The 27,759-nt window shown below is 48.1% G+C and overlaps 1 protein-coding gene across 25 annotated transcripts in view; it reads left to right on the top strand.

Moving 5' to 3' along the window:
• DNM1 (dynamin 1) overlaps positions 1-26,714 on the top strand; it is a 60,487-nt gene extending 33,773 nt beyond the window's left edge. For 2 of the 25 annotated variants that reach the window (XM_090121214.1, XM_090121210.1), the window contains exons 11-23: positions 874-960; positions 1,164-1,234; positions 1,690-1,741; positions 3,077-3,088; positions 4,328-4,441; positions 14,020-14,129; positions 14,662-14,773; positions 15,830-15,841; positions 17,074-17,244; positions 17,411-17,652; positions 18,056-18,274; positions 21,394-21,430; positions 24,810-26,714. In XM_090121214.1, the coding sequence (XP_089977340.1) occupies positions 874-960; positions 1,164-1,234; positions 1,690-1,741; positions 3,077-3,088; positions 4,328-4,441; positions 14,020-14,129; positions 14,662-14,773; positions 15,830-15,841; positions 17,074-17,244; positions 17,411-17,652; positions 18,056-18,274; positions 21,394-21,415 (1,224 nt within the window). In that variant the 3' untranslated portion in view covers positions 21,416-21,430; positions 24,810-26,714. Of the gene's footprint in view, positions 1-873; positions 961-1,163; positions 1,235-1,689; positions 1,742-3,076; positions 3,089-4,327; positions 4,442-14,019; positions 14,130-14,661; positions 14,774-15,829; positions 15,842-17,073; positions 17,245-17,410; positions 17,653-18,055; positions 18,275-19,854; positions 20,110-21,393; positions 21,431-24,806 lie in introns of all 25 variants that reach the window. The other 23 variants (XM_031601640.2, XM_090121208.1, XM_090121207.1 and 20 more) reach the window with 20 other exon arrangements.
• Positions 26,715-27,759: the final 1,045 nt, after the last annotated feature.

Raw genomic sequence — 27,759 nt, 5'->3', positions numbered from 1 at the left:
AGGCAGTCTCAAAGCTAGTTCTCAAATTCAGTTCCAAGCTACTGCAACTCATTTGACTGCAAGGGGTGCTGAATGGTTTTGAGACCTCGTGGTTGGTTGTTAGAAATGCAGGTAGTGTGTGAAAGCCTGGGTGCTTTAAGGGTGTTCATTGTGGAGGGTTTCTCATGTATGATCTCTGGATACTTCTCTCTAAACATAGTCAGTAAAGTGTACTCAGGAATTAATTCCCTTCTCAGTAACATAGAAAAAAAGAATGTGATGGGCGTGATGTGAATATAGACCTGAGCTATGGAGTCTTGCCCAACAAAGGCAGAGAGCAGCACCTGGATGCCCAGAGCAGAGCACAGCCTTCCTTGCATTCTGCGAGACCTCTGTCTCTACCTGCAGGTGCTGATGGAGTAGTGCTTTCACTTAATACCCCAGCAAATGGGCATTGAAATCCAGTTCTCTCCCCAAGGAGACATCCCCTAGGATTTAGCTATTTGTATCAACAGGCCATTCACCTATGTATGAGCTGTTGAACATCTAGAACAATTGTTTAATGAGAAAGGTATCAACAAACACTAACTAATCTGCATTCACATCTGACAAGTCAGAAATGGTGGCTTTGGTACAGGTCTCACTTAGAAGTAGGAGTGAGGAGGATGATTCTTTGAGGCCCAAAGCAAGGGGGAATTGATTTTGCCTTCAGCAGACCTTCAGAAACTTGGAAAATCTGTCTGCAAGTCCAGCTTTTCAGAACTCCCCTTTAAAAAAAAAATAAAATAAACTGATTGCAGGGTGTATGTATGCATGTCTACGTGCAGGGGGCTGTTCTCCCCACTGCCTTTATACCTCCCTTTCCCTTGTGCACGTGTTTTCTCTCTCCTGCAGCTCAGCCAGTACCCTCATCTGCGTGAGGAGATGGAGAGGATTGTGACAACTCATATCCGTGAGAGGGAAGGCAGGACCAAAGATCAGGTGGGTACCAGGAGTGTATAAGAGGGAAGATGACGTGGGATGGGGGACAGGGCTCTGAGCCACGGGGTTAGAGGGCTCTGAGCCATGGGGCAACTGGCAGCAGAGGGCTGATGAGATGAACTATGCACAAGGCTCTGTCTGCTCCTGATTACTAGCAGTATCAGTCACTAATGTCTTGCTCTGTCTGTGCCTCTGTTTGGCAGGTTATGCTTCTAATAGACATTGAGCTGGCTTACATGAACACAAACCATGAGGATTTCATTGGCTTTGCCAAGTAAGCACTATTACCCTGTTGTATCTTCTTCTCTTAATGTGTTTCCTGTGGCTCTGTCCTGTAGCTGTTCCAGTAAATGGTTTGCAGAGGCCCTGGTGCAGATGCTGTGGTTCTGAAGTATGGCTTGACTCTCAGTATTGCTTCCCTTTTCAATGGCTCCATATCCCAAGTCTCTGGGGAGGAGAATTAGGGATGCTTATGAAGTAGAAGGGGGAGTTAGGGCATTAAGGTTGTGTCAAGCTGTGGAGGGTTAGTGGCCCAAATGTGATTCAGGTGGGATTCAAAAGACAAGTAGACCAAGGCTGAGTATGCAGGTGGAGATGGATTGGGTTATTAAGGCTTGGAAGCCTGTGGTGAGGGGTGTGAACTCACTGTAACAGCTATGTGGTGGGAGCAAACTGCAGGTGATCAAGAAGAGCATGAGGAGTTTTGAATGTCTCCACTGTTGTTTGCAGTGCTCAGCAGAGGAGCAGCCAGATGAGCAAGAAGAAGGCAGCTGGCAACCAGGTAGGCCAAGTTTCCATCTCCTTCACTGCTGCAAGAAGGACATGTTTGTTACCTGGGAGCTACCAGGTGGACAAGTGCTGGGCTGGATGCAGCAGTGCTCTAAGTTGTGGCTTTTTGTTTTTATTTTATACTTGCCAAGCTCTGTTTACGTCTGGAGCAGAATTTTCAGGCTCAGTACAGTTGTAAAGAGCCAAGTGTGTAGCAACAACAGAGGGGAAGTGTCGTAGAGGTAAATGGGTGTTTGATAATCAAGATCTAGTCTCATACAGTCAGAAGGGGTGCAGTACTAAGTAAGCTTACTGCCTGCTGTCTGGTCTTGATTTTCTGATAGAAATCCCTATCAATGTTGCATACCTCTCTGGGTTTTCAGCCCCTCCACTAGCTGTGCCAGCTCTTCTGCTGAGGTCAGGGAGTACAGAATGCTTGGGGTCTTGTAGATGCGTTCGCATTTGAGCCAGATAATAATAATGAGGTGAACTCCCTCTTCCAGTCCAATTACTGCTAGGTCTGCTACAAGACAGACTTGTGAATCCTAGTTATCTTTCCCACTGGTGGCCATTACTTTCTGCAGAGGTATTTCAAGAGAGTTCATGGTCTCTCTTGTGGATACCTTCAGTGGAAATGCTTCAGCCTGTTGCATTGGGAGACAGAGGGTGATGTATAGCCATAGCTGCACTGGCTGTGTGAGAACTTGCTCATTGAGAGAAAGCACAAGGGAAGAGTGGAGTCCACACTCTTTCAGGAGCTGTAGGGATTGCACGTGCAACTAAAAAGGAGCTAATGACACCTAGATTTGCTGGGGAAATGACAAGGCTGTCTAGATGAGGAGATGCTGTAGGGATACCATCACAGAGAGTGAAATAAAAGCTTTTATTTTGTCATCTTTTAAAAAACCTTCACTCCTAATATCCAGTATCTTTGAATGTGTTTGATCACCTTTTCCTGCACACATACATGCAGACTGTTTCAGTGCTGCTGGCAGGCAGGCTGTCAGGCTGGACTGGCCAACATCTGCTTTGTGGGATCTCAGTGCTGCTGTATTGAGCCTCATGCTCTGCAGTGCACCTTGCTGGAGAGCTGACTGTACCAGAGCACAGAGGGCGAGCTCTGCACCAACCTGTGAAATCCTTGGGCTTTTCCTTTTGGCAGGCTTTGTTTTGGGATGGGGATTGCTTTTCTTTTTGCCTGGGATATAAGTTTTGGCACCAGGTTCCAATTTATTTTTATTTTTGAGCCTCTCTTCTCCTGCTCCAGCTTTCCTAGTAATAATTTCTCCTCTCTTTGCTCCTCTCCTGCTCTCTGCTCTGCTGCTGTTGCTATGGTTCCCCTTTGCAGGATGAGATCCTGGTGAGTAGAAGGCCGCTCAGTAGGGTGTGCTAATGAACATCAATGTTGCATCTGGGAAGGTGAGAACAGTGTATAGGAAAATTAGTTCCTCTCTTGCTGAAGGGGGAGAGGAGTGCAGCTGGCAGTAGGCCCACGTGAAGCAGAAACAAGGTATAAATGTGCTGTGTGCTAAGGAAAATCGTGGAGCTGCTGGTACATCTGCAAGTGGGTGGAGATGAAAAGCAGCAATCCAGGGATCTGGGGTTCTGTTTCACTGCCCCCTCCTGTCCGTTGAGAGAATAGGACTGTCTCCAGTTCTAACAGTGGCAGTGAGGTGAAGATCCAGTACTCTCACTCTTTAGAGATGCAGGTTGAAGGATTGTGCAGCTCTTTGGTAGGCTGCTCTCACAGTGCAGCTTACTGATACACAATGCAGTTGCATGCTTTTTTTTCTTTGCTGGGTCACTTTCAACAAGCATCCCATTCACTGAGGTGCACACACATTGCACGCAGATGTATCTGGGTGTTAAAGGCCCAGCAAGACACAGAAGTTAATGCCTTTAAGCTGATGCGCACTTGCATTTGATTATTGGTGTGTAAGGCTCTAAAACAGCAGATGGTGAATTGGAGTTCCATAGAGACTAACAGCCTGGCTTCTCTACAGACTAACCTATAGGAACTTGTATTGCTCTGTTAACATGATTACTCAAATACATGGGTATGCTGAAGTCCAGGGTACTAATTCCAGATGCACCATTTTGTTCTCACATACTTAATGTCTCCTTGTCACAAAACTCAGTTACATCAGAGTTGCTTGCCCACCTCTTTCTCTTGAACTGTTTCCCCCCCACCCCTGAGCTGGGTGAGGCACTCCCCACCTGCAGGGTGCCAAAAGGTGTGCTGCTCACTTGGTTTTTCTCTGGGCATGCTTTTTTTCTGGGTGTGTTGCTGTGACCTGATGCTTCTGTAGGTTGTGCCTGCTCACAAGGCACTCTATGCAATTCTTCCTGTGTCTCTTTCCTCTTGACAGACTGTATAAGGCATAGCCAGGTTCCTTCCTGCATCCTTTTTATTCCTAGCCCCTTTGAGGCAAAGGTTTTCACTGGCCAGTCGAGTGGGGGGCTCTTCTGGCAGCAGCAGAGAGCACGGTGTTCCTTGTCTTTCCGTATGATTCTGTGTGTAGGAGTACCTTCTGCTCTTTCCTCTGTCACCTAAAGCTTTTAGGACCCTTGTTAACGCTTACTGCTTCCAACCTCATAGGTCATCCGAAAGGGCTGGCTCACCATCAACAACATTGGGATCATGAAGGGTGGCTCCAAGGAGTACTGGTTTGTCCTCACAGCAGAGAACCTCTCCTGGTATAAGGACGATGAGGTGAGTAGCTAGATCAACTCTGCAACTTGAAAAAGCTATGGCTCTTCTAAGTATAGCAGCGGGGGCTGTGGAGCTGAAGGGCAGCTCAGATTCTGGCTCCTTCTGACTTCAGGTAAAATGCACTTGGTCCCTCCAGGGTTTGATTGTTGAACTTGTGAAGCAAGACTGTGCCTTACGTTCCTGCACTGAGTGTGCTAATTAATGCATTTTCCTGAAATTCTTTTGGCCAGAACACTGCTGATCAAAATATGGTGATGTGTGGAATATTATTGATATGGTCCTATGCTATCTATTTTCTTGAAGATCTTGAATATTAGGAATTCTAGCGCTGTGGTATTGGTGTCTTTCTACTTCAGTAGGAAATAATTCTGTCAGCAGACAGAATTGTCCACGGTGAATATATAATTGTCAAGTGTTTCTTGTGCAAATCAAAGATAGTTGTTGTCTTCTCTGATTATTATTTTGGATAGAGGAAAACTAGCTGGATGGTTTTGGTAAGGATGTGAGCACAAGGGTTAGCCCCAGTCCGTGTGCTGGGGGATGAGAAGTGACCTATTTGCTGCAATTATGTATTGAGGTGATTAGGGCTCCTGATCCCAAAAACTGCTCTGTCCTTTGCTGTGTTGTTTTTTTTGTCACTCGGGTGTTTTGAGGCATGTGGTGATGTGCCTGGGAGCTGTAGTTGGGCTTGTGTTCTCATCTAGTTTATATCAGTGGGTTTGTTTCATTCTCAGCAGGTGAAAATGATGACAAATACAGTGATGAATCAGCCTCTAAATATCACCTTCTGCATGGAGACTGCAATAGCACTGCTGTGCATGAGCAGGCAGCGATTTCAGTCTTGAAGAATCAGGCATTTAAATGTCTTTGCTAAATCAATGCATCTCTGCTTTAAGACCCCCTAACCTTTGTATTCAGAGTTGCTAGGGGAGGTTTCACTTTCCTCCAGGTTACATACGCTGATCGAGTGGTTATAAACATCAAGTAGTTTAATCAAAGCCAGCTGCTACATCTGCATTGTGGAGATGACCAGAACTCCTTGTTCTTCCCCTGGGGAGTGGGAGGGAGGACTGTAGCACAAACTGTTAATGGATTCCAGTTGCTTGGGATGGGGGTTGGACCTTTCCCCCTCTTGGGGGTGTGCAGCCTTGGGGGTCAGTAGCAACTGGAGGTCTGTAGTGTTTCCCTTCCCCATGGTAAGATATAGGGCTGCCTAATTAAAGCAATTCCCTGCCAGCCTGGGTCCCTTATAAACACAGGAGAGCCAGTGCTGACGAGGTCTGAGCAGCTCCTGAGAAAGGAGCCTTTGTGCTCCGTGAGTGGGAGCAGAGGGGAAAGGGAAGCGTGCTTTTGATTCTTCCCCAGATTCAGCTCCTTGATCTCCAGCTGAGGGAGAGATGTGAAGCAACTTCCACCTGGCTCCATAGCTGAGTGGAACTGCAAGTTGGTGCGTTTTGGGGGCTGCTTGGAGAGCCCTGAACATGGGAATTCCCACCCCAAACCTCAGTCCTGCAGGGCTGGCTGCAGTGCAGGGCCCTCTGCGTGCCCATCCCGGATTTCTCCTTCCCCACTGATTGAGGACTCATGTCCTGTGCGGTTCCTAAAATATTGTCACATGCTTTTAGAGGCTGCACACAGTGATCTTCAGCTCTGGGAGGAGGGGGGAGGCTTTGCCCAGCCCTGTGCTCCCTGTTCCCTTGTGCTCCGGCTGCTGGCTGGAGGAAATGAGGGAGCTGGCTCTGTCCTGCTGGTGGCAGAGTTGTGGGAGGTGGACTGGGAAGGCAAGGGGTGACATGGTGTGGTGGGGTCAGGGGAAAGGCCCGGCTAGCAGGGAGCTGGGGGGAGTGGGGACGTGGCCTCTCCCTGCCCTGTTTTGCAAGCCAGGACCAGTGTCTGAGGAATGGAGACATCTGGACCCCATTAGTGAAATACCAGTCTTTCCGCAAAGCTGGTTTGTTTTTCCTCTGCCTCTGAAGAAAGGAATTGAAACTCAAAATGTCTTAAAGGGCCCAGCGTTGCGTGTTAGAAGGGAGATGGCTGCTGATGCTCTGGAGGGGCCTTGAAGGAGTGTGCAGGGGAATGGGAGGGGAAGGAAAGAGGGGCCAGACGGGGGTGGAAAGTTGGCTCCCCACACTGCCATACTGCCAAAGCATTTGTGTGGTGTGTGTGTGTGTGCTCCCAAGCTCTGTTTTTCTTCCTGTCTCCTCTCAAGGAGGCAGATGCTGGGCCCTATGCAGAGCGGCCCCACGGGCAGCTGGCCTCCCCCAGACCTGGTGACCCCGGTGGTACCTGCACCTCCCAAGGGCTGGGGGCTGCAGGCCAGTGTGGGAGGGAGAGGCAGGGAGGAGTCTGCCTTGGCTGCTGGCAATATAGAACATCATTTCCTTGCTCAAGGAAGCCACAGAGTCCCCAGTGCTGGAGCAGTACCACAGCATGCTGCCCGACTGCTCAGTAAGCATTGTAGCAGACGTGCTACAAAGACTTGATTCAAACAGTGCTGCCTGAATCCCCTGTGAAATCCTCAGTGTCCACTTCTCTGCACATCTTTTCCTCTGGATGCAAAAGAGGGACTGTGAGTTGGGCCAGAGCATGTGGTGCTGGGGAGCTGGCAGGCAGGATGCAGTGAGCCCTGTGTTGCTGTCAGTAAAGCTTGCTGCCTGCTGGAGGGACCCCTGCACTCCCTGCTCTGTCAGTGTCCACAGGAGTGCACGTGCAGATGGAGAGATCTGCTGTTCCTTTGGCAATCTGTGTGAATGTGTGATACAGATGGACCTTCTGTCCTCAGGTAAATCACCTACTAGAAATGTGGGATTTGCATAATAGGTGACTACACAGAAGAACATGGCCTTACTTGCTGTGTGCAAGCATGTGTTGCATGCAGTGCTGCTGCCTTGTGATTCCTGTCTGCGTACAGCAGGGATAGGAGCAGAGTTCCTGGTGCTTTCAGGTGGATATGTGAGGGTGCTTCAGATTGTTTATGCATCGTGTTGATTCCTCTCACATCGCTTGTGCTTGGGCTCTCAATGCCTTTCTTTTGGTTGGAGTACAAAGGTACTCTCCTGTTCTGGGAAGAACATGACCTTGCTGACCGTCATTGGCTGCTTATCCTGTATTTTTTTGGTGTCTTGAACCCAATTCTACTTAAGAAATAAGTATATTGATCAATAGTGAAGTTGTTCCCCTGCAGTACATGCATGCAGCCCCCACCTGCCCCACCTCTGCCCCACCAGTCTGTGTCCTTGATGCCCAGGTTAGCTGCTAGGAATCTTTTCTTTGCTCTGATTTCCTCAAACTGGTGACAAGGTGGTGCCTCTGGTCCAGCTGCATCCTGGTGTTTGTGCCCATTTTGTTTAACAAGCAGGTCTGCTTGTAGGTTTTTCCTCTGCTGCTTTCACAGCACTCTTAGCTGCTCTGTGAAACGTCTTTACATCATCTGTGGAGCTCCTTGATTCATTTATTTTCTTCAAAAGAAGAGTTTTCCCCTGGATAAACTCTTTTCTCTTACTCAGTCCTCATTTATACTTTCACTCACTGTTTCTCTTTTATTTTCCAGACAAACATCAAAGCAAACACAACTTCCAGAGCATTCAAACCTCCAACTTTCAATCCTTTAGTTTTTTCTTTTTTTTTTAAATCATCAGCAATCTTAAAGATGTGAATTCCCCTCTCTCCGTTCACCTTTCTCTGCTCCATCGTGCCTTCTCAGGTAGCAAAGTGCAGTGCAGTTGTAGCTCCACCAGGCCCTTCTGTTTCTCTCTGCACTTTATGGCAAAGCTGAGCGCGTGAAACAAGCCATCATTAGCGCAGCCATCCCTGGGACAAGTACACAGAGCTGAAAGAAAGGATGGATGGCTGAGAAGGGAATGAAGGAGAGGTGGAGAAAGAGTAAGAAGAATGTGAGCAGGCTGGTAAGCAGGCAGGTAAAAGTGATCGAGCATGGCTTCAAAGGGTGGTGTTATCCTCCCAGGCTGAGAGATGGGTGAACTCTGCATGCAGCCCACCCTCTCCATGCATGTCCCTCTGCCGTGCAGGTGTTGCCGTCCCCGTGCAGCACTGGCAGTGTGTGGTGTATCCCAGCACAGCCTAACCAATGTGCAGACTACTGTACAATCTCGTAGTCCTGAACAGGTAGTCTGAACACTGGGCAGACGGAGTGGAGCCTCTGTGATCTGCTCTCCGGCTATCAGCAGCTCATTAGTCCTTCCCCTCCCTGCCTTTGGGATGGGGTTTTGGGGGCAGAGGTGGGGTGAAGGAATGTCCAAGTCCAGATGGAAGAAACATCCTCCCTTTGGCAGCTGAGAAGTGATCTCGTTCTCTGTATGCTTCCAGTTTGGAGCAAGCCTCCAAGCTCCTTCCTGCGCTGGTGTCCAAAGGCCGGTACCTTGTTTCCACCTGGAGCATTCTGCACCTTCCTATAGAGAAGAGAAAAAATAAATCAATTACTGCAGTTCTAAGAGGAAATGTGAAATTTTGGCTGTCGCCCAGGTGTGCAGAACTTGCTGCTCCATTCAACCCCTCTTCTCCTTGATAGATCTGGCACAACAGCTGGTGGAGTTGGGTGGGGAGGATTCCCAGGCCCCAAGCACCCTCAGCTCCTCCTGCCCAGCTTGTCCAGTAGATCGGCCCTTTGCCTGGAGTGCGGAGTAGAGCTCAACCCAGATCGGCCTTTGCTTCCAAGTCCTCAAAAGGGTCCTTTGACCCACGTTGGCCAGTTGCCTGTGCAGCTCGCCTCCGGCTACTGCAGGAGCAATCCACATCCCGTCTTTTTCTCCCCCCACCATCTCTGGCATTGCAGAGCCTCCCTCCCTCCCTCTTCTGGTTTTTTGCTCCCTCCCTTCTTGCTTCCCTTCTGTCCTTCTGCCTCAATTGACGTGGCAGTGGAGAGCTAACTAGACTCGAGGGAGGAGCTTGCTGGCTGCTGGGAAGGCCGGAGGTTGGCAGGAAGTGAGCCGGCTGGAGGGTAGGGTTGCGCGGGGGAAAGGAAGGTTCCCTACCTCGCATGGAAACTTGAGGAATGCCGTTGCTTTCTGCGGCGCTTGGCTCCCATGTAGTGATTCCAGATGTTCCCTAACCCAGTGGTTTGCTCCCTCTCTCCCTGGTGCCGCAGGCATAAAGAGGGCTTTGTTTTTGCCGCGTGTCTCCCTTCCAGCGTCGCCTTCTCTTCTGTGCATGCTGGTGGACGCTTATGATTTGTGGCTAAAAATACGAATACCCACAGCTCCCACTTTGGCCCTAAGCATGTAGCCAAGCCTTTCCTTTTCCTGGAGGTGCGCGATGCTTTGCGCATGTGTGGTGCTCTGCCTCATCCAACCACCTCGACACCAGGGATGTTCCAGCTCTGCCCGGTGCTCAGGCATGGGGAGAAGTGCATGCTCACCCTTTGCAAAGGCTGACGGCACTGCTGTGACTCACTGAGGTCACGATGGGGCTTTGGGGTGTTACAGCCCCTTTGGTTCTTAAGCTGCTTGGTATTGGTATGTTTTCTAATGATGGCTTCCTAGGGGTGCAGGCAGCCCTGCACTAAGCTGCATGCTTAAATCTGCGTGTGAGTTCAGCTGCTATCTGACTGTACTTGTGAGCAGGTGAGAAATGGGTGTGCAGCTGATTGCCATTGCTGTGCTTACTAAGCCAGCAGTAATGATGGTGATTAATCACATGAGTTCAGGCCCAGTGTCTGCAGAGCTTTTGAACTAAATCAGCTTAAAATCTTAGGATGTGTTGTTTAAGTTAAACCAATGTAGCTTTCCTCTGTAAACAAGCCATTACAGCTGCTTTGCAGCTTGGGGTGGTGATCAGTGTCCAGTAATTTATGTTAGTAAAAATTATGCTCTGAAGGTCAAAGAGTGATGCAGGTGGACTCTGCTCTCCAAAACTGATGGAGATATTTGTAAGGGGTCACTGGGGCTTCCTGGAAGAGCTGCAGCTCAGGAATTCGGCTCTTCTAGCTGCCTTTTCCTTGTGAAAATGAGACACGAGGATGAGTGCTTGGTAGCATCTCGCCTAGAGAAGGGGTTCAGTTTGAAGCACTCAACTTGCTTTCAGAGAATCCCGTCTGGTTTTCAGAGGCTTCTTCCTAACATACTGTTGCATACAGTGCATGTGTCCGTGAAGGAGGTTTACTCTCATTTCTGATGTGTTTTTCTATTTGAGAATTACTGAGGAGATCCCAAAGCATTATGAATGATTTCACTGCAATCCCTGCCATCTCTGGGGCAGCTTTGTTTACTCCATCTTTTGTTTGCCCAATATGGAGCTTTGCCTTTTATGAGAAGGGAGATTAAGAAGTTTAAGAAAGATGAATTGCCCCTCATTACACATGGCTACAAATCAAAACACAGCAGTGCTCCTTCCCCCATCCCCACAGACCCTCATCTCACTGCAAGAGGAGGTGCTTGTCATAACAGCTACAGGGAAACCTTTAATTACTTCATGTTCTCTGAACGCAAACTGAGACCTAATAATTCTGCCAATTATTTTCTTAGACTGCAAGTGCCAATTTCTAGCCTTAGGGGAGCCCACACATGCATCTGCCAGCATTACTTCACATGTATTTAAGAGCAGGAGAACGTAAGTCGCTGTTGGGACAGTGCAGCTGAATGGAGGAAGTGCTTTGAGTCAGGCTGGCTTGCTTCCCACTGAGTTCTGTGGATTTCTTGGAGGTTATAACCGACGGGATAGCAACAGATATTCAGATAATTGTATAAACCATCTCTGCCTCTGACTAAAACTGGAGTTGTGTGAGATCATCAGGGTGCAACTGCAGCGTTCCTCTCCCAGCCTGCTGCTGTGGCTTGTGCCCACAACTGGGAATGGCTGATGTCCCCTGAACTCCTCCTGGCAATGTGCACTTCTCTCTGTGTTGGTAGATGTGAAGTGCAGAGCTGCATCTGTGCCTGGCTGTATCTGTACGTGCTGGGGGTGAGGGGGTAATCCTTTGCCACGTTCTCTGCCTCTGCAAGTAGTTTGCTGTTATCTCCCTGCAAATGGTGTAACTTGATTGGACACAGCAGACAGATTAGGGGAAGTTGGGGAAGTTTAACCCCATGTCTGCAACATTCTGTAGCCAACACAGCATCCACAGTCCTTCTTGTATGGTCAGTCTGAGTGCTTCTGCCCCTTCTGCCCCCTCTTTGGCCTCATGGCTTTACAGGTTCATTTCCAGACCACGTGCACTTCTTACAGAGCCGACATTATGCTGATGAGAGGGAGTTTGATCCTTTTTTTTTTTTTTTCCTGTAGATGAGGGAAGATCTTACAAGCCTCCTGGGATCAGACTGGGGGCTTCCAACACTGTGTTTCTCAAACCACCCTTCCCACTTCAATATGCACTTTTTCTCTCCTCATCTCCAACTCTTGAAAGTTTAAGAGAAGCCCTTTTCCCCTCTTGGCCAGGATGCTGTTCAGCCGTAGCACATACTGCTGGATTACTAACATATGGGCAGAGGGCTCAGCCAAAGTTTTGAGAGGCTCAGCCCTTGGCAGCTCGTTCCACACTTTCCTGTCTCTACATTCAGGAAATGAAGTCAGAGTGTTGATATAAAACAGGCTGGGCTGAAAACTGAGAAGCTGGAAGGGCTTAAGGGGGGGAACTTACAGGAGGTGTGGGGAGATGGAGAGCAGCAGGGGCTCGTTGCTGTGTGCAGCATATGTGGGTTGGGGGGTTGCTGCTTTGCAGCAGTGACCTCCAGTTTGATTGTTTTTTTTTCTATCTTGGAGCCCGAGGGCTATGATTTTCTGCTGGCAGGCAGTTACATGGGTCTGTCTTCTGGTGTATGGAAAGAGCAGCATGCAGAGATAGTGCTGCCTTGATCACTTGGCAGCATTTATACAAGAGCATAGAGTGGGAGAAAGTAGAAACTCTGGCAGAGAGCATGCATTTCTGTATCTGGGACATGGGATTCCCTTACTGTTTGACTTTCATCCCTGAAGAATGACCTTATTGCTGTGTTTCCATGGAACGCTGTGGTTCTGACACCACAGAATGATTTTTCTCTGACAACTTTCACATCAGGATTTTACTGCTTCCAAGGCTCTGTTAGACATAAGGGTGGGCTGCCTTGCCTGGAGAGTTAGCAGTGGGTGTACCTCACTTCTGGGTCACTAGTTCAACCTGACCCAGTGCAGCCATAACTGAAAGCAGCAGAAAGCTGGAAGCTGTTTGTGGCTTACAGAGCCCAGAGTGGGCTGTGTGGCTGAGAGCAGCGCCTGGCTGACATATCTTGTCACAAAAATGCTTGTCTATCTAGAATCTAGCCTGGCAATGTTCAAAATTCCAGGGGAACTTGCTTGGGAGAGCTTTCTTGCTTTAAAGATCACTATCTTTTTGGGGAGAGAACACAGAGTTTGGCAGCTTCCCAAGTTCTCTCTTCTGTTTTCTGGATGCCACTTCTTCTAAGGATATTGCTGTTGCATAAATCTAGCAATTAGCTGAAATACTTTGATCTCTGGGACTTCACTAAGCTGTGTAATGCCTGGTGTCCTTAAACTTGAGCAGATTTAACTGTAACTTTGGAGGACATTGGGCTGGTCTTGCTCTCCCGTGGGTGATTGAGCTCAGCAACTCTGTCATCCTTATCTGTGCTCTGCCCTGCCCCTCTCCCCTGTATGGATATTTGGGATCTCTGCTCACTGACCATCTTGCTTTTTGCTCTCATTTTGCATAAAAGTATTTTTATTTCTAATTAATGAAAGTCTGCAGACAGAGATGCTCACAAGAAAGCAGTCACACTTGGGTTGTTGCATACACAAGCATGCTCTTTCTGTCTGGTCTTGGGATAGCTGTGTTCTGCCTCTTAGAGACCTGTGTGATGGCTCCCTCTCTTGTTATTTTGGTGTATAATATCCAGCTGGAAAAGGTTCAAAATGGGGTTTCACCCCAAATTCACACCTGCTAATTTGCTGTAGAACCGGATTTAAAACTAAGCAGGAATAATGATTTCTGACTTAGCTTTGATGCTTAGTTCAGAAGCTAGGATCGAGTTTCTTAAAAGGATGATACCTGGGACCAAAGCTGTTGGGTTGGTTTGGTGGATGCCTTGCTCTGCTTTTAGCTGGAGATACCTCGTAGGAACTGTGCTTGGAAGGTCACAGGTGGTGTTAATGGGGCTCCTCCAAGCTGTCTGAGGGTGATCACTGGAACTGTAGGCTGTGACTTCTGACAGTAGCCAAGCAGCAAAGAGCCCGTGCTGCTTGAGCTTCCAGTTATTTAGTGCATGGGATTTTCATTGAGTGCAATTACTTCTTTTCGACCCAGGAAGTGTTCAAGTAGTCCTACAGTATCCTTTATTGTAACCAGACCTGCTCTTGATGTTTTGATGCATATTGTCCTTAAATAAGATATTATTGGTTACTGTGAATCCTTTCAGAGCATAGGACGGTGACAAAATGAAATGAAAACCAGCTTAAAGAGGTGAATTAAAGTCTGTGGAGCAGGAAGGCTCGAGGCTGCCAGGATGGGTTGAGAGGGCCTCCCAGTGCCCCTGGTGCCACGAGGGCTGTGTTGCTGACAGCCTCCTCCATCCCAATGAGCAGAGCCTTTACTGGAGCAGTGAGTGACTTGTTACTGATCTGCTTTTCAGGAGAAGGAGAAGAAGTACATGTTGCCAGTGGACAACCTGAAACTGCGAGATGTTGAGAAGGGGTTCATGTCCAGCAAGCACATCTTTGCTCTCTTCAACACTGAACAGAGGTGTGTTCACATCTCAATACACCAAACTGTTGGAGCTAGGGGCAGGATTTATACAATCTTAGTGCAGAGGATTAGAGATGAGTGCTTTTAGAGGTGTGCATCCACCTCAGATAGCTGTCCTTTAAGGATAATTGTTGAGAGGGATGGGGAACTCTTAATGAGAAGTTGAAGTACAAATTTATTATCAAACATGATGGTTCTTAGTGCATGAATAGGGACATTCATAGCAGAACGGGGGACCCAGGTTGACTGAAGAAGTCCAACAGTAAGCAGAATTGAGAAGGTAACCCTTCAGTTCCTGTTGACATCCTAGCTTTTAGAACTGGAGGCTTGAAGGTGTGACTGATGGGGACTCAGACTTGCCCATAAAAGATTTTCCTTCTTCCTCTGCGAAGACATTGTGAGGGTGTCAGCAGGGAACTAAGTGTGTCTGCCTAAAAACGATGAGATCTCCTGGTCATTTGATACATTTGTCAAATATGTGCAGCTGCCTGTTTTGCAATGGGTACGAGTGAAATGTTTGTCTTCTCAGGAATGTTTACAAGGACTACCGACAGCTGGAGCTGGCCTGTGAGACCCAGGAGGAGGTGGATAGCTGGAAGGCTTCCTTCCTTCGTGCAGGCGTCTACCCAGAACGTGTTGGGGTAAGTTACAGCCGTGTCAGGGGCAAATTAAGGGTTTTTGCTGTTCTGGTGCTTCCTTTAAGCAAGCCTGGCATCCTCAAAGGGAGGTAAAGCAGGCAAAGACTGCCTTGACAAATCCTCTCAGCTCTTATGTTCTATGGGCAATAAATCCCCAGTATTAAGGGTCTTTGCCTGACTACTAAGTGGCGTGTGTCTGTTGAGCCCAGGCACCATTGCTTCTCAGTATCATTCACTGTACAGCATTGTAAGGAGCTTCCCAGCTTTTCTGTATTTGTTATCCCATTCCTTTCCCCTCCCAGTAAGGGAGTTTTCCCTGTTCCTCTTCCCTTAACCTCGTCCTGCAGCGCTATTGTCAGCATTCTGCTCTGCTTTATAAGCATTTTAGAGAACTGTGCTATAAGTTCCTGTTCCAAGTTTTTCCTGTTTCTGTGTGAGAGGAAGCTGCTATAAATAGTTTTTCCATTAAAAAAGTGATAATTGCTTATCTGTTTGTATCTGCTGCTCCTAATAGACTTCTTGCATTCATCTTTCCTGTTACACTTGAGGATAGACTGCATTTCTGCCAAAATGTGTTTCCTGACAATCTGATGTGGTATGAGTATGAAGATTAGGGACTGTGACACGACTTCAGGTTGGCTGTGAACCAGGCTGGGGCTATTAGACACATTCACAAAGGCCATGTGCCACCTATTGGTGTGCAAATGGAGTGGCGTGACAAAGAAACACTGGTCTCTGGTTTGACAGTTTCAAAACCCAATGTAGGGGGTACCAAATAACTGTTGTAGGGAAGTGTTAATTGCCCTTTATCACTAATAACACAATTTCCTTTGCAGATCATGCCATTCTGGGTTCCAATTTAGCTAGGCAATTACATTGTTCCTCTTCCAGAGTAACTTAGGTATTAATACCTATATATAATTGTTAGTGGGATTGGTTTTCTGTCTGCTCAGTGCTATTTTAACATCTCCAGATTCTAAGACCAGCTAAAAATCTTTTTTCATTTTTGTCCCTTTTTTGTTTTAATTTTTTTCATGTGTGCTCAAACTGACCTGCCAGGACAAGGACAAAGTAAGTCTGATCCTCCCTGTATTGCCTCCTGGGGCTCCCACTGTATATAGTTCTTTTTTTCCTTTTGTCACTGTTTTCCAGGAGGCATTTGGTTCTCCCCTCTTTATACCTTCTGTTGGGTGCTGCTGTTTATTTCTGTTCTTGATCTGAGTTTTCCTGTTTTTTTTTTTCTTTTTATTTATCCTTTTTTTAAAAATATGATTTCTGGATCTTATTGGAAATCTGTTTTTGTTCTTTTGACACTCATTTTTTTTTTTTTTCTGAGTTGTCCTGCTTGACTTCCACTTCCTTTAGCTTACATTTCTCACTGAGGCCTTCCATTACTTCATTATTGCTTCATTATTACTTCCTTGGAAAAGCTCAGATGGACAAAGGAATTTGCTCTTTCTGGTATCTTTTGCTCCCCAAAGCAAAAGTAGATGAGTAATTTTCTGCAGTACTGCAAATCTGTCACTGGGATGGTTTGAAGAAAAGTGTTTCCTTAAAATCAGGTTTCTTTGCAATAAGCATTGAGAAAAGCAAAGGCTTTTGTGGTCCATTGCTTAGAAATTGATCTCCAATGGGTGAGCCCTGGCAATTGCTTGCTGTCAGACAAGTGTGCTCCTGGCTTTCCCTTAAAGAAATCCAAACAGTGCATTTCAGGCAGAGGGGACAAGAATCTTCTGCTTTGTGCAGAATAAAAGATAGCAGCAGCTGTGATGCAGGATATTCAGTTAATGTTCTGGCAGGTTTTCTAGGTTATTCTGCCTGCTTGCAGTCATCTCACCTCCCTGTATCTGTTTCCTCAGTTGTATAATGATAAGGATGCAGTGTGTAGGAGAGCCTTAATTTATGGTGAGTGATTCTCAGGTCTGAAATGTATCTGGGTGTGCAAAGTAGAGCTCAAATGAAGAACCTCCCATGAGGCTGTAAATGCTAGAAGTCAAAAGTATAGCTTTGGGTATTCACTGGAGTCGTGGCCTGTAGACATTGGTTAGGAGTTGTTGCCTTCCATCTTTCATGGGGCTAATTCCTTCTTAAAGAGCATCTTTACTGTTAGAGAGCATCTCTAGAGAAAGGTTTGCAAGCTGAGCTGTGCACTGACAGTCACAGCTCAAAAAACAGGTTTAAGTTTCCTTGCATGCTCTTTCTGCATGTTCTCCCCCCCCCCTTTTTTTTTTATTGAGCTGTTATGGAAGAACTAATTTTGTATGATGATTGAAGAACTGTTCTGTTTCTGCCTTTCTCTGCAGGCCAGTGAAACAGAGGAGAATGGATCAGACAGTTTCATGCACTCCATGGATCCTCAGCTGGAGAGACAAGTGGAAACGATCAGGAATCTGGTGGATTCCTACATGGCAATTGTCAACAAAACCATCAGAGACCTCATGCCGAAGACAATCATGCACCTCATGATAAACAATGTACTTATCACCCTGACTGGTAGAGGTGGAGAGCCGTAGAGATGGGGGAAAAACGGGGAGAGGGCAGAAACCTGAAGGCAGCTTGAAAGGAGGTTTGGGGTGGGGGTGGAACGAAATATTCTAGAAGATGCTGGCAACTGATTCCCTCTGTTCTGTTCCTTGGCAGACAAAGGACTTCATTCATTCGGAGCTGCTGGCAAACCTGTACTCCTGTGGCGACCAGAATACTCTGATGGAGGAATCAGCAGAGCAGGCCCAGCGACGTGACGAAATGCTGCGCATGTACCATGCCCTGAAAGAGGCCCTCAACATCATCGGGGACATCAACACCAGCACTATCAGCACCCCAATGCCCCCACCGGTGGACGACTCTTGGCTGCAGGTGCAGAGCGTACCGTCTGGACGCAGGTACCAGAGGCCCAGGGGGAGAGCCCACAGACCTGCCCGATGCCTCTTAGGGCTAGCTGGGGCCTCCCACTGAGACAGAGGGGCTGCTTTTCCCCTCTTCTGCCTGTGGATGGAGAGTTGTGGGTATTTGTGCAGGGAGGCTTCTGTGCCTTGAAAGCTGTAGGGCTGCTGCATCTTTACAGAAGATGTGGAGGCAGACTCTTAGAAGTGATTCTTAGGTTAGATGGGACCTGAAGTTAGCTTTGAAGGTAACGTGAAACCTGACGCAGCTCTCAAAAGCCAAGAGTTGTGCTTGAAGAGATGTGGAACTAAAGGAGGAACGCTAAAGGCAGCGTATGGTGACAGTGGCGGGGAGGAATCCCAGGCCTGTTGTTGCAGTTGAATGTCTCTGTTTGTTTGTCAGGTCTCCTACGTCCAGCCCCACGCCGCAAAGGAGAGCTCCCGCTGTGCCCCCCGCCAGGCCTGGCTCTCGAGGCCCGGCTCCTGGGCCACCTCCTGCTGGTGGGTCAGCGCTGGGTGGTGCCCCCCCGGTGCCCTCCAGGCCAGGTGCCTCTCCTGATCCCTTTGGGCCCCCACCTCAGGTTCCTTCTCGACCTAATCGTGCTCCTCCTGGTGTTCCCAGGTAAGTCCTGAAGTGCAGATCCAGGCAGGTGGGGTGTGTCCGGAATTTGAGTAGCAGTTCTGGCAGTATCTGTTCTGCCTGGACTATACAAGTCAGTTGGAAGGCTTGGTTTGGGTTCAGTCTTGGGCTGCCTGAATTTGATCCGTAGGCAGGAGCCTATGGCTACTACAAATGATGCACTGCTAAGGCAGCTCTTGAGAACAGAAGGGCAGCCTCCTCTCCGAACCAGACTCCATGCACAGGCTGGGGGTAGAGGACCTGGTATCTGAGAGCTTTAATAAAATAATCATAATTCTTCTGCTTGCAAGTAGTAGGTGGTCACCAGAAAATCACAGGACTAGAGTAACAGCATACCTTTCAAGGCAGTTCCCCTCTGTATAGAATTCCCCAAAGTCTGCAGTTGCCCTTCTCCTGGCAGAGTTTTTTTCAAGGTGAGGTTAGAGAGAATCTTCATCTAGGATATTTAGATGCTTTTTTATTAAGTGAATATTGTGATAGCACTGGCAGGGAAGTATTTTTTTGTAGACATTTTTGTTGTTTCTGCAGTCAACTTGAATGTTTTCCAGCCTGAAGGGCTCAGGTGACACAGCTTTGCTTTCCTGTTAGGAACTGTAACTCCTGTCCTGTTCAGTCACTTCATACACCCTTCCATGTAGTAATAAGGGGTTATCCCCTGGGAGGCTACATGCTTGGTCCTGAAGAGGACCAGGGAAGCAATTTGGGACCAAGAATGTTGTGGTTGGTACCTGATCTCCCTGTGAGGAAGAGAAAGCAATTGAAGCATAAAGAATGAATATGACCATAACCCCCACTCAGTGACACACCTGTGGGAACATTTCCCTTGGGTGGTGGTGCCTCAGCTCTTACCTGGCACTGCCTGTTTGGACTGGGGATATTCTCAGGCTGCACGCAGCCCAGAAGCAGATGAATCCAAAGAGATAAATCTGTTCCTGGCTTGGGTGTGTGCAAATAGTTTTACTTTCTTGGTGCCTCTGCCCCAGTTTTCAGCACATGTCCTCCATAACCTGCCCACTCGTGCCTCAGTACTGCCCCAGGGACTGCAGTCCTGCAGGTGGCACCTCTGGATGTCAGCATGCTTTTGCTGTGTATTTTTGGCTCTTGCTTCTTTGTGAACCTGCTTTTCCATATACTTCTGTTTTGTGGATTTGTTTTTAGTATACTTACGTTTTGTTCTGTCTCCATCTTTCTACTTTTCACAGTTTCATTTCTTCACTCATGAAAAATATTCTATATACCTGGTCATGATAGGATCCCCAAATGGCTGGAATGAATTGGCCTTCTCTCTTTTTTTTTTTCTTTTTTTTAATGAAATCTGTCATAGCTTATCTTAATGGCTTTTCTGCCTTGTGTGAAATAGAAGAGTTTAGGGGAACATGGGGAACTGCACAGGAGCAGCAGAAGAAAGTGTTTCATGCTTAGCAACCCCTTGGTATAGAAGGAGGGCTGGAATGCATGCTACAGACTGCCCTGATCTGGAGTTGAGAAAGTTAGTTCCTGAAGTTGTGAAGTGAAGAAGTTCTCATGCTCATTCTCTGATCCCCCCTCTCTGATTCTTCCAGTCGTTCATAGACTCCTCCGGATCCTGATACCAGCTTGTCATTTGAGTTCACTGATGAATGGAGAATTTCCAATGACAAGGGACTCTTTCTCTTCTTCTCCTGTATATAGAATAAGAATGTTCCCTGCTAGCACTTGGACTCGGGTCCTTCTGCCATGGGTGAACGAATGCCATCTCCACTGTTGCTTTTTTAATACCCATCTTTTTCCTTGCTAACTGGGCTCCACTATTTCGTGCGTGTGTGAAAAGAGCTCATGTAGGTGGCATGAGTGGGCTCTGGGAGCTGGAGGTGCGTGGTGGTGGCTGGGTGTATGCTATGTGCATGTGATACCTATGTAAAGTTCAGCTGTGTGCTTGTGCCACTGTTTGTGGGCACATCTGATGTTGTAGATGATGAACTTCAAGACAAATGTTGCTATACTTTTCTCGTACGTATATTTGCATAGACACATGCTTTCACATACAAACACCACATGGTCCATTTTCTTCCATAGGAAGGTTCTCCTGCATGTAATTAAGTACAGTTAAAGCTGATTTTCCACCATGCCTCTGTACATAGTATTTATTCAGAATTTATGCAGAAGCCTGTGATACCAAACACGTACCCTTGGGAGCTGCAGATAATGCCAGGTCCTGTCTCTGTGCAGTGAAGGGCTGCATTTGGGCTGGATGCCCACTGGGGCTGTTTAGGAGGAAATTGTTTAGTTTATCTGGAATAGGAAGCTGTAAAGACACTCCTCCAGGTACTTAGTCTCTTCAGTTTAAAACAGTTTGACAAAAACTGTAGGTGAAAGAATTTAGGCAAGTTCAAGGGAGAAATAAGGAAGTTTAAATGAGAATAACGTAACTACTGGAGAAACACGTTGAAAGCAGTGATGAGTTCTCTGTTTTTTGGTAAGCCTGAGGAAAAATGATGCAAGCAAACCAGCATCACTGTAAGCATAACTTCTGTGTTTTTAGACTTGAGTTATTCAGGATTCAAAATAATGACCTCGTGATTAGTGACCTTTTAAATGTCTTCGTCTTCTGGGCAGTGCTCAGTGCACCATGACACCTTCCACTGTCCTGAGCTCTCTGTTCAACTCTGACACTTAGTATACGGTCAGGAGATGGTCAGAAGATATGAATCCTCAGTGAGAGCCAGGTCACCCCATCCGTGCCCAGGCAGTTGGTGCTGAGCCCTGAGTCGAGCAGGTGTGAGGTTGTGCTCAGAATCTCAGTCTGGATGTGCCAGTAGACCTGTGTGTGTATCTAGCTGGGTGGGAGGATGAGCAGCAGCTGGTGGTGTGTGGGTAGATAAACTGTGCACGGCAGGGTTTTGGGTGTGTGTGAAGATGAGGCTGTGAGTGGATGTGAAGTCCTGCATGGCCGAGTGCAGCCCTACCCAGCAGTGCACACTTGTGTGGTGTTCTGGGAGGGGGGGGCATGCGAATGTGGCTCTGTGCAAGCGCATGTCTGTCTGTTCCACCTTCCTGACAGTCTGTTTGGCCTCTGCCTTGAACTGTCTGAACTGCCATGTTGATTTCATGTTGTCTTTCAGAATCACTATCAGTGACCCCTGAGGACTGGCAGCCACGGTACGTTTTGCACTCTCTCTGCGATGCATGAGTCACTGTGTCCCCATCCTCCATCACTTTGCTCTGCAGCTTACCTCTGCTGCCTTGTCCTTGTGTTAGTCAGAGTCCCTTGTCCAATGAATCACGTCTGCCAGGATCTCATAAAGGGAGGAGTCTAGAACAGAAAAGCTGGCTGATCAGAGATGGAGAGGCTGCTTGAGCTGCAGGGGCTAGGAAAGCCCCAGTACCTGACTTGTGGTTACTGGAGGATCCTTTCTCTGCCCTCAGGTAGAGGAGATGGGATGGGGGAATGAGCTCTGGCAACACGGTCTAAACGGTGTGTCTTTCATTTGGCTTATATCCACACTGAGTGGGGGATGAACTGAATGAATTCTGTTTTGATCCTGTTTGTCAGCTCTGTTAGGATAGAGGTACAGACCTGGGGAGCTGTCAGTTCAGACTCCTCTGCTTACATTTTAATGTCTCACTGGAGAAGTGCTCCCTTCCTCAGTGTGCTTGTGAAAGACAGGAGCTGTTTGGGTCATTAACAGCAGGACTTTGCTGTATATATATTTGGGTATAGGATAACTCTGACATTGAATGTTCCCTGTTATCCTTCTGTCCCATGATCACAATTAGAAGCAGACTCCCTTTGTTTCTCCACTTGACCCTCTACCTCTTTTTACTCTTCTGCCTCTGTTCAGTCTGCCTTTCCTCACGTGCCCTTGCAGGAGGAAGGATCTTTGTGATCTGTGTTCTCCCTGAAACTCTGCTTGGGTTCCTGCCTGCTTCCCTCTCCTATCTCTCCCTGCATTTTGCAGCATTGTACTTCCTCAGTAACGGGCTCTTGGGCCAGGCTCATGTCCATTGTGCTGCCCTACGTTCAAGGGCCAGTTCTTCCTTGTCCCCTCAGTGGTGCAATGATGGAGTTTGAAGAGGGAGATCTAGCAAATTCTCTCAGTTTTTTTCCCCTACAAACCATTAGCCCTACCTAGCAAAGAGGGAGAGGGGAAGGTCAGGGCAGATGTGACTGTCTGGGGCTCCTTCCCCCTTCCTCTGCATTTAGAAGTTAAAGGTCTGACTCCAAAAGGAGTGGAGCAGCAGCAGCTCCTACAGTTTTCCTTGATGCTGGCTGGGGAGCATGTGCCAAAGGCCTGTCTTAATAGGAGTGGCACAAGTTGCAGTCCCTGGGTCAGGTGAGGAGAGCTCCCAGCTAGCCTCCATCTACAGTAAATGGTGTCAGTGCTGCATGTCAGCTGAAGCAGAGAGGTGCTGCCTTGCATCACTCCAATGCAGTGATTGTTCAGTGGTTGGTGTGTTCTGTAAGAGCGTCATCTGTCAGCCCTCCCCACTGATGACGTACTGCAGAGGTGCTGGAGCAGTCAGCAGCTTCCTCCAATGCTCTGCCTGCTGCAGGCATCCTGGCAGCTTGAGAAATGTGTGTTGTGGTAAGTGCAGAGAGGCTTTCTGGTGTCTGCACCCCTCTCTGGGACTCGCTGTTATGGGGCGTTCCATTCTTAATCTGACACAAAGAGCACCAAGGAAATAAAAGTTGAAAAGCACCCCAAACCTTCTGATAGCAGTCCTTGGCAGCCCAAGTGAATAATGCAATGTTTCACTGTTAGGTTATCATCAGCAGAACTCCCAGTTAACTTGCTGGTTCCTGGAGATCCTTTTTGAGTGAACCGACAGAGATCAGGACAACCAGACTAAACTCCTTGTGTGCAAAACCCTGCAAGCATTTCAAAAAGTGCCTTCTGAGATGCAGGGCAGCACAGCAGCATCTTGCCAAAACCTGAGCCCAGCTCTGTAAAGTGTCAAATCCAACAGTCTGCCGTTCCCATGAGAATGTGAGCCACCAGGTGGTGTAGATGTGACCATACCAGCTGTGAGCACCTCTGGAAGTGGTGTACAAATCCCACGTGCCATGAAGCCCATGGTCACAGATTCCCCAGCTGTAACTCACTGCAAGTTTTGCTTCTAAGAGATGAGTATTTCAGCACCCACCTGGGATGCCCATAGTTTCCAGATTTGCTCTATATGAAAAGTAACTCAAGTGCCACGCTGAGTCTTGCAGTCCCCATTGATGTTCTCAATCAGGGAAATATTTCCAAATGTTTTACTGTCTGAAGGTTTGTTTTCTGTTTTTTTTCTAAGGTATCATTACCCTAGGCAAGGAATGGGAGGTTTTAGTTGTTTTGAGATCTGGGCTGAATCCATATAGAGCAATAAACTGCTGAGGTTTAATAAACAGGGCCATAGCATTGCTCTGATTCATTCTCCGAGGTGAGGCAGTGTGCCCCAGTTCGTAGGACAGTGACTCTTCTGGTACCAGTGTGATTATAGGTTTGCTGTCAGTGCAAAGCACTTCTCCCTTACGTCAGCGTAGCAGTGCAGATCTCTGCCTTCCTCCCACCCTCCCCCTGAGCTCCTCTTGTATTGGGAGCACCATTATTTCCAGCACTCAATTGATTCCCTGTAATCTAAATTAAAGCTCGTCAGCGTGGAAGTGTTCAGGCGTTAATTTAGTGACACCTGGTTCTGTTTGATCAGCGCAGATGCTTCCTCTTTATTTACCCCCATCCTGTTTGGTTTGCTCTCTGCATTCCAGGCAGCTTGGATTGTAAAACCACTCTGGGTTGGTATTGAGCAATTTAATTATCATTGTTACATCACTGCCGTGCTGACACTGCAGGAGCACTGAAGTAGAGGATGAGAGCAGAAGGGTTGCCTCGTGCTTTGTGCTGCTCCCCACTGTCCCCCCCCAGTCCCTTACACGATGGAGATCCTTGAACGTAAACTTGTTCTCTCTGTGATTAAATTGCTGCCCTTAGACCTAAGTAAAGTATCAGCGATTACCTGAAACAATAGCAGTGGCTGAAGCCTTAATGCAGTCAGCAGCAGTTACATTTGCTGAGCCCAAGCAGGATAGCAGCTCAGCATCATGTATGGCAGGGGGGACTCAGGCTCTCATAGCCCCGGGGGCAGGGGATGGTGCTCCTCCCAGCCAGCCCTGCAGCAGTGCATCTCGGGCCCATCCATGCTGTGTGATGTCATGTGCTTGGTACAGAAGCTCTCTGTTGGCCATGCTTCTCAACTCTCATTCCAGAGGCAGCACCCCCGCTGGCACTGAGCCTGCATTTGATGAACAAATACAGCGAAGCTGTACGTCCAGCAGATTGCCTGCTGGTGATCCGTGCTGTGCAGAAAGCCCAGGGTTGGGCCCCATGCAAACTGACACACCTCCCCATAGAGCTGTGCTCTCTGGTGCTTCGTGCCTCGGTTTTTTTCTCTTGCTGGCTCAGGCGAGGTGGAGAAGCATGCGTGATTGTGACTGCGATTGCTGTGCTAACCACAGTGTGTGTTCTCTTGTTTTTTGTTTTCTGCTTTTTCACAGCAGAAGGGGCCCTGCCTCACCTACTCGACCTACCATAATCCGACCGGCTGAACCGTCCCTCTTAGATTTATAACTCGAGGCTGCAGACAGCTGGCGACGAGCGCCGTGCTGGCGGCTTCCCCATCCCACCTCCCTTCCACAGCCACAGTCACTCCTCATCCATCCCACACCTGCCTCCCCCCATCCCTTCCCACTGTGTGGTACAGCACTAGCCTAGTGATCGAGCTCTTCGTCTCCACTCGTGCGTCCCGTATTGCTTTGTGAGCGTAGCGTAGCCTTCATTCAGTGGCACGGATCCCACAAACACAGGCTCCTGGGAGAGATCAGCCACAGGGACGTCCCTCAGTCCGCACGTTGGCTGTCTGTCCTGTTCTCACCCGCCTGTCTGGCCTGGATCAGTGTCCTGCCTGCATCACCTAGCTGTAGCACCACCTAGGACTGAGCTGTAGTGACTTCCTTGTAGTTAAGAAGATACAAGCGTGACTTAGAAGCGAAAACGCTGTCAAAATGTGACGCTCTTAGGAACGGATTAAATGTCCTGCGTATTAGTTTGACTTCCAAGGTGCAAAAACTCATGTTGGGAACAGTGCAATCTACCTTATATCAAAGCGAGGCAGGGAGGTGAGGAGGGGGAGCTTGATGGGGAGCACACAGACCTGGTGATCAGCTCCCATCAGAGCCGGGGATGCTGTGGGTGCAGCCGTGCTCCTGTCAGGCTGTGCTCCATCACACTGGGCTCAGCCCCAACCCAGCGGGGAGAGGGAATGGCTGCTGCTGCTCCCCCTGCAAACGGACAACCCAATGTTTTCAGGGAGTTTGCTGCGTGATGTTCTATTGAAGCTATTTCTGCTCTGAATAAGCACATCTTTCTGTGTTTTTTGGGTACTGTGGTGACTTCTTCCGTAGCCTTTTCTTGCATGTGGATGGTATGTGTTTGGGGAACTTGTAACTGTTGCTTATCACAACTCATCCCCCTAAGGCTTGATTTCTACTCTTCATGTTATGTGTATTAAAAATACTACAAAAAAAAAAAAAGACTTCAGCATTAAAAATATACCACCCTGTGCATCTGGGCTGTTGTGTCTTCACCAGCAGTGAGCCACCCATGTCGCAGCTGATTTGCTTTAAGGTTATCTTTTTGCAGTGTCTTCAGTTTCTGTTGCGTGGCTCCTCTATTGTTCTGATGCCAATTCCTTTCTGTATTTTAACCACTGTTTTACTGCTTCTCCCCCTCTCCCTTCCTTTCCCCTTTTCCTGTTTTGTTTCCAGCCGGCCGGGTAAGGCCAGCCCCTCCCGCCCGGAGAGCCCCAAGCCACCATTTGACATGTAGTGCTGCTCCCTCCGAGACTCTTTGCCTGCTCTTAGCTGTTCTGTCCGGGAGTGTTCTGACTCAGCTCTCACCCCTGGTTTGTTCTGTTTGTATTTGTGACACACACCTATCGGCTGTGACTGTAGTAAAGCTGTATTTGATTCCCAGCTGCTTCGAGGAGTTGAAATTGTAGTAACGAGAAACGTATCTTTACTGTTATAAATATCTATAAATATATATATATATAAAGATGGAAAATCTATATATGTCCAGGTGTTTAAAGCCGTTTTGTGCTTCCATGTGGATATTAGGAAACGCTTCAGTAGGGAAAAGAATATCGCTATACATATATATATACATCCTGAGAAGTGAACCAAATCCCAGTGTTGAATTTTTGAGCCGACTGTTCAATTCTCTGCTGTGTGCAGTTGGGTTCCTGTGTTACCCCAGAGCTGTGGGTGAACGTCTCGGTGCTGGTGGTAGCTGTGCTGCAGTCTGTGATCTACTGTCACTCTCGTTAATTGGATGAAATAAACTATTGTTTCTGTATAATGAAGGACTCTACAACTAGAATAAAACCATCTCTCTTTCTCTTGCTCTTTCTCTGGGTGATTTCCAAGCTCTTTGATTGTAACCGAGTCTTTTCATCCCGTAGAGCTTAGAAAGCTCTGCATGCATGACAGGAACGGAGGCACAGATGCGCAGCAGCAGCCAGGCGTTGGTGGCAGCTCGGCGGGTGCAGAGGTGAAGGCCCTTCTCTGCTGTAAAGGGAGGTGCAGTGAGGTGCAGCGGTGACAACACAGAAGGTGGGAGTCCTGCACACCACACGCTCGGTTCTTACAGTGGTGTTTTTGCATAGGCCTGGCTGTGGGATGCAGCGAGTGGGCAAAGAGCTGTGGTTTCCCTGGCAGGAGCTACGCTTTGGGCCTGGCTGTGAATGCAGCCCACTGCCCACCTCAGCCCTGCCTGCTGCTGCCATGGTGTGGGGGGAGCTCCCTGGTAGGATTTGGGTGAGCTCTGTGTCTCCCCAGAGCTCCTACATGTGGTGGCTGCTGGGGGGTTGGGGGAGCAGCCCACATCTCCAGCGCTGCGTTCCTCTGTGCTGCAGCTGTTTCTGTCTTTGCCCTGCTCTGTCCTATTGCTTCATCCTCTATCCCTGCGACGACACACAGGCTTGTTCTTAAAGAACATTGTATTTCAGCTGAAATAGTTAATGGTGTCACACTGCGCACAACAGAAAGGTGTTATCTGCTGGTTGCTGTTGCAGTGGGAACAGCAGCTCCCTGGGCCAGGCAGGAGGACCTCTGCAACCACCTGCAGCCCATAGAACATTTCCTGCCTCCAGCTGCTTGCTGTCCATGCAGTGCTTCTGGCCTCCAGCATTTTGGGGCAGTTTGGGTGCTGTAACTTAAAGCTGCAGTGTCAGCTGAGCAATTGTTATCACTTGTGTGTCTGCCTGGAGCTCGCTCTGAGTACAAGTGGGGTCAGGGAAACATATCTCGAGTGAAAAGGATAAAAAGGAATCAGAGGCTTATGGGTGAAGCTAAAAGCCTAGAGAGAAATCTCAGGCCTGGCAGAGCTCTGGCTACAAGGAAACATTCATGAAAGTGAAGGGGAAAGGGCAGCAGTACTGAGGCAGCAGTT

The sequence above is a fragment of the Phasianus colchicus genome, chromosome 19, assembly GCF_987193195.1.
Source record: "Phasianus colchicus chromosome 19, bPhaCol1.hap1.1, whole genome shotgun sequence".
In the NCBI taxonomy this organism is placed as follows: domain Eukaryota; kingdom Metazoa; phylum Chordata; class Aves; order Galliformes; family Phasianidae; genus Phasianus; species Phasianus colchicus.
Note: the sequence above shows the minus strand (reverse complement) of the source record. Positions and strands in the feature narration are given on the sequence as shown.